Source organism: Anopheles aquasalis, chromosome 3 (genome assembly GCF_943734665.1).
Source record: "Anopheles aquasalis chromosome 3, idAnoAquaMG_Q_19, whole genome shotgun sequence".
NCBI lineage: Eukaryota > Metazoa > Arthropoda > Insecta > Diptera > Culicidae > Anopheles > Anopheles aquasalis.
Genome location: NC_064878.1, coordinates 16,312,628 through 16,318,722, shown reverse-complemented (window position 1 = coordinate 16,318,722; position 6,095 = coordinate 16,312,628). Strand labels below are relative to the sequence as shown.

The 6,095-nt window shown below is 48.2% G+C and overlaps 1 protein-coding gene across 1 annotated transcript; it reads right to left on the bottom strand.

The window, feature by feature from the left end:
• Positions 1–4,859: 4,859 nt before the first annotated feature.
• LOC126574005 (uncharacterized) lies at positions 4,860–5,349 on the bottom strand. Its single transcript, XM_050233901.1, has 2 exons — positions 5,068–5,349; positions 4,860–4,994 (listed from the first exon to the last, which is right to left on the bottom strand). The coding sequence occupies exons 1-2, from the start codon at positions 5,347–5,349 to the stop codon at positions 4,860–4,862; spliced, it is 417 nt and encodes a 138-aa protein (XP_050089858.1).
• Between the last annotated feature and the right edge of the window lie 746 nt (positions 5,350–6,095).

Genomic DNA, 6,095 nt, shown 5'->3' with positions numbered 1-6,095 from the left:
CTCACTTGGCCAACAATGCGTGGCCTGGCGAATTTCAACCGTGCAGGCAGACCAGGAAATAGTGTTCTTGAAAAGAACGCAGAACGCGGACTTTCATTCACTCTTCACCGATGCGCTACTTAATCTCATCTTTTCGGAACTCAAGCTTCCCTCTGCTGGAAGCTTTCACTTTACTGACGACCACAGAAGCGCCTCTGAGTACCGATACCGTTGTAACGGTCTAATCCTTCTTTCCGTTCCCCGCCAGCAGCCTTTAAAATGATTCCAAACATTACTTCGCTCACGTGTGCCGCTTAGCCAGCCCGCTTTGGTGAAGACTCCCCAGTTCTCTTTCGGTGATCAATTCGAGGTAAGCGGCTTATCAGTGGTCTATGTATGTCCACCAACCTGATAGGACCAAAGAGTGTGCCCGAACGTTTGAATGTGAACCCACCTTCCCACAGATCATGCACCATTTGCTGTGGTGCGATGCGATGCTCCAAGAAAAGCTTACAGGATCCCTCGTGGGTCCGCCTCGTGGTGTGTCCGGTTGGCCAAGTAAAACCCTCCAAAAATGTGTGTCACTGAAATAAACTCTCCGCCGGATTCTTCTCCACAGGATGGAGTGTAATTGGGGCGCATTAAGCCCGCCGGAATCGTAGCGGAGCGCAATAATTACCGAACACAAAACGCCCCGATACTTAACCAGTTCCGAAGCAGCTTACAATTACATTACGATCCGGCATCGTTTAGTGTGTTCTCCTCGCGAAACAGCAACCGTAGCACAGTCCCCGGAGTGTCCTTTCTCTGGAATTCCCTAGTAAAAACTCGCTCGCTCGCTCTCAGGCCATTAAGTCCAACTTTCCAAGAGCCCAAAGCTTCTCCGGAGGATCCTCTCAATGGTCGCCGGCTACACCGACAACCCCAGTATCCAGTGTGCGGCCAGATTTATGGCGAAATAAGTACTCCTTCGAGGTCCACGTCAGCCGATGGTCGATCGTATAAGAACCACTAATAACGACTGTCGCATCCTTCGTCGATGGTTTGGGAGTGGAGACGAGACGAGTGCGAAGAGGTCGGAATGGGACCGACTCGAAATGTTTTACTCTCGCTGCGCCCGGTGTGTCAGCTGATGTCCAGCTGGTGGTCCAGCTGCGGTAATGGTTGGGCACCGAGCGGGAACTAAACTGTTGCAAAAGTGCCAAGAAGGATGCAACCAACCAACCAACCAACCGACTACTGCATGTTGCTGCTGCACAACTTTCGTTGGACTAAAAACACTCACCAGCTCAAGCGAGAGACACGTAACAACACAGACACGACGGAGCATATTTGTGACCAGGACGAGGACGGAACAGAGCTCAGAACTCTGAGACCAAACCGCCACAAGTTGGAGTTTAGAGGAAACTTTTCTCTTAAAAAACTTTCCCCCGCGTCTTCCTCTGTGCAGCTCGAGCTCGAGCATTGTTTTCACTCTCTAGTTATCTGCCAAGATATCCGTGGCGCCTGGGAAGGAAAGTTGGTCGCACCAGGATCGATGCTGTGACAGCATCTTGCTTCCAGTGCATGAGGAAAGAGCCACGTACACACGTCGGACCCGACACGTCGTCGTCGTCGTCGTCGTCGCCGGATGGAACTTTTGACGATTTTGAGGTTTTTGTTTGCTGTCTCGCTTGTTGAGCGATGGCAATCGGTTGCGGTTGGTCAAACCGGGGACCCAACGAGCTCTGCAGCTGCAAGGCATTTCTCTGCCCTGGTGTTTTCAGGAAATTTAAATGGTAAGCTACATGGAAATGTTCACACGCCGGTGCCGTGTGCAATCAATTGAATAGTAATTTAACGTACGTTTACGATGAGACGGTAAAGTAATGTGTGATGCCTGTCTGTCTGTCTGGGATGCGTGCACACTGGAGAATGTGGAATGTTCGGAGTGTTAGCTTGAATTTTTACCATTTGCAGTTGGAGCGGTGTAGTAGTGATTCAATATGGTCTATTCTTGGATAAAGGTTTCATTTGGAGCAAAAAAGGGTAAGTTTTGAAGGCTTCTTTTGAAGAAATCGTTTAACTTTACACTTCTACCTAAATTTTACATAAAACTACAACTGTAACAAAAACATTTGATTGTAGTTTGGGGAAGATTTGTAAAAAAATTCGTAAACTGCATTAAATACAAAGGCGATGTCGTCCGTTTTTCCTCTCCAGTATACGGCACTACTTCTGTGAAACCATTCCCGCTTTATAAAAAAGAATGAATTTGAGCAACCGACTAACGCTTAATTATGGTTTAATCCTCACTTTGCGATAATTTTGCAACTAATTACATCGGTTCCACAGTTAAGCTTTCGTTTTCGAACACCTTTGCCAATCATCCGATTGCTAGATGCTTCCCTTTAGAGTGAACGCCAACAAAAATGTTAATGAATAAACGTTGTTCGTAAAGTATGTTTAATGCAGCGTGCGCTAAGTCTAGAACGCACTGTCAGAATCGTTGAGCGAACTCACACTACTGCATTTTGGTAATTTTATTCTTGCGGAATGCATCGTTTTAGTCGAACTCCATCTGCTCAACAGTGTGCGTCAGCATCGAGTGTGGAGAAACCCAACATATTCGTCATCATGCAATGGCCATACGCATCGGGAACGTACGCGTTACCAATGATTCCTTATCACATGCCGGGCGTTGAATTGACCTATGAGACTGCTCTACATCTTGCCAGTTACTGGACCAAACGTGTTGAAGGTCAAGAGTTTCACGGTCCGCATAAGCCGCGAAAGTTATCGTCGGTCAGTGGCGTCCCATGTTTATCAGCTGTTCAGTTCTATTCGTACAGCGATCGCGATCGCATCGTAGCTCCTTTCCTTTCATCTAAGAAACTAAGCCTGACCATTGTGCTGTGAGTTAGTTGTGGTGCCATTCATAACCAGCATAAAAAATGAGTAAGAAGATTGCCACAGAATGTGAAACTCCAAGCGATTCACTCCCGGAAGAAGTTTATTATTCTAACGCGTTCAACAATCCCGTGGAGCATTCTCATTGGCCGATCATTCTTTTGCAGGTACTCTGCATGATTTTTAGCCTTCTGGATCTGGAGAACGTGAAAAATGTGTCTTTGACTTGTCGGAGATGGCACGAGATCATCTTTATGAGCGCTTATGTCAAACGATTTCAATTGCGAATAGCATTGCCAAAAGATTTCAAAATGAAGTCTCGTTTGTGGATGAAGCGTGTGATAGACACTGTGAATCATAGTCAAAGGTGCTATAGAAACAAGCACTTGATTTTGGGACTAGACATGATTCCTGACTTTCTGGTGTTGTGGAAATCGCTTCTTGCAAAACTCACCCAACATATCTACTCGCTGCAGCTTTCTCTGCCGGGTCCATTAGCTGAAAGTGTGATTCTATCAATAGCCGATGGGATAAAGACGATGTCGAAGCTACGATCGTTATCATTATCCACAAGGGGTTCATCCGATCGCCGATCAATGGTTCTTCGCAGCTCTTCTGTTGAGCATCTGGCAGTGGATGAAGGATATAAAATCACTCTTGATTTGCCAGTGCTACAATCGTTTACAGGACCACTGGGAGCGCTTGCACAACCTATCTACAACAACAATCAACCGCAAGTGCTCACGAAACTGAAACATGTCTCAGTTGCAAAAGGTCTCGACGATCTCAACGGTCTGTCCATCATCCCTCAATTGGTACACGTAGAGACACTGAGACTGTTATTTCCCTTAGAAGATGATAAACTTCTAATTGCAATCTGTGATGTGTGCAGCGTGCTCAAGGAACTGTGCATTACTGAGCAACTGAAGATCACCAATCCTGCTATGATAAGAAATCTTTTCAAGCTCGTCAATCTTCGTAAACTAATATTTAAACGTATCTGGGTGGAGCGGAGTTTATCTTTTACCCTTGAAGTTGACTTATCGAGGCTAACGCAACTAGAAGTACTGCATCTGGGATCGAATGTGTTTTGGAAACATACAACTTTGATTCGGCTGCCTAAATCAATCAGATGTCTTACTGTGCCGGTACCTCTTGAGACTGAAATAGGACTTGTACAAAGAATTACCGGCTCTCTAATGCAGTTGCAGAAGCTTCGTCTGATTTACCCAGAATCTCGATGCACTACAGTAGATAAGCGTACAATCGAGTCTCTCCGTCATCTTAAACAGCTAAAGGTATTGGAGTTTGTAAATGTAGAATCCAAAGCTAACATGCAAGATGATGCATGGGATCGAATGCGTGAGCTGCTGATGTTAGATTATGATTCACATTACGATAGCATCCACAGAATTCACCCAATGTTTCCGTCTCACGAGCTAACAAGTGCAGGATACATCTAGCACGTGCTTCTAGAGCTAGAGCTATCAACGCAAACTAATTCTGCTAGCGTCGCCTAGAGAGCGCTAATCTCGTGCACAGCGCCACCTAGGCGGCAATCTTTCGGGGGGGTAGGGCACTGAAGATAGTATTATGGTGAGTTTGGTGAGTTTGGTGAGTTTGGTGAGTTTGGTGAGTTCGGTCGGTGGTGAGTTTGGTGAGCAAGCCGCCTAAATCAGCCTGAATGTAGGCACAGATGGCATGTAGGCGCAACACATCGCCCTACCCCCCCTGCGACCCCGCCACGCTCATCACCCAAGCCCCAGGCAGCTCAGTCGGCTGAGTCGTAAACGAGCGCCCCGCACCGATCGGTGGCCTCCGTGCACCACACAGCGACCCGGATCGGGCTCGAAGCTGACTCGGGTGTTCCGGTCCTGAACCTGAACTGCCGGCCACCGTTCGGAGCCGTTTTCTAGCCGCGGTATGGTGATAGCGGCTTATCGGCGAAGGATGTTCTTGGCCTCGAAGGCAGCCAGGCATCGGATGCACGGTCAGTCCGGTGGTGCGGTGATGCGGCTAGACCCTCGGTTTGTGGCCCACAAGCGTAAGAGACCAAGAGAGGCGTCTCGCCAGGAGGCAGTGGATGGCAGTGGATGGCCGAACGGTACGAACGGTGGAGATGGCATCTGCAAGACAAAGGGAAGCGTGTGTGATGATGATTGAGCCACCAGCCCGGTTTCGGCCCGCGTGGGCTCTTACCTTAAACCGCGTGGGCGTGATCCACGCGCTCTCTTTCTTCAGGCATACCATCTTGGCGCGGATGTCCGTCGCAAACGGATTCTGTCCAACTTTTAAGACAAACAGGCCGAATTCCTGCGGGACGGACAGGCCATGGTACTCAGCGGCCGGAAGGCTTTCGACGACACGGGCTCCTACCAACTGCAGGTGTGGCTTCATGCATACGGCCTTGGCTAGCTGGCCGGTCGTTGTTAGAAACCACGCATCCCGTTCGTTGCCGCAGTCCCACGAGAAGCGCGGCATTTGCAGCGCCGTGCTGGAACGGGGGCATCGCGGAATGGCTGTCGCTCTCGCTCGATGCGCCGCACCACCACATTACTAATTACTCATTAATTAATCGATGGAAATCGGTCGGAAGTGGGTAAGTCGAGTGCGTAACTCATTTTCCACGTTTCCATCTACAACCACCGCCGTTTTTCCACCGCCAGCCGACCTTGAAAGAGTCTTGCACATTAAGTGGATAAATTCATAGAAATCTTTGTCCATCCGGTTGCCATCCCCGCCACCCAAGAAGCGCTTCCGGTTGCCCAGCATCAAGCCGATGTTATTCGCTCACTCCTCCTCCCCATCAATTCTCCTATCAATTTACAGCGAGCCGAAAGCATTTTTGCAGGACCCATCAAGAAAAGGGAGATTATCAAATTATTTGCCAAAAACGCATCAAAAGTACTTGCCATCAAATGCTTCCCAAGTTTGATGGCAATAACTTTTTTTCATGTTTCTTTTTTGGGCAATTGGGGGTGCGGTAATCAAACGCGCCTACCCACGCATCGGTCAGCATCGGACTATCAGTTTTATAGATTAACATGAAGAGGTGTGTCGCGCAAGCATTCTGTGCCCAGTGGCCGAATGTGCCACATTGAGATCGTGATTGGTGTATGCTATCAGTCAACCGATTGACCAGCTACCATTTTTCAATCATGAATCAAGTTTTTAAAGAAACCTTTTGCTAACGGGTTAAAGAGACGGGCTAGCAAGCGTCTGTTTGG

Excerpts from the sequence above, each read along its gene's own strand:
- LOC126574005 (XM_050233901.1), bottom strand. The coding sequence starts at position 5,349 with ATGCCGCGCTTCTCGTGGGACTGCGGCAACGAACGGGATGCGTGGTTT. Across the intron at positions 4,995-5,067 it reads TCACGCCCACGCGGTTTAAG|ATGCCATCTCCACCGTTCGT; the intron begins GTAAGAGCCCAC and ends TTTGTCTTGCAG.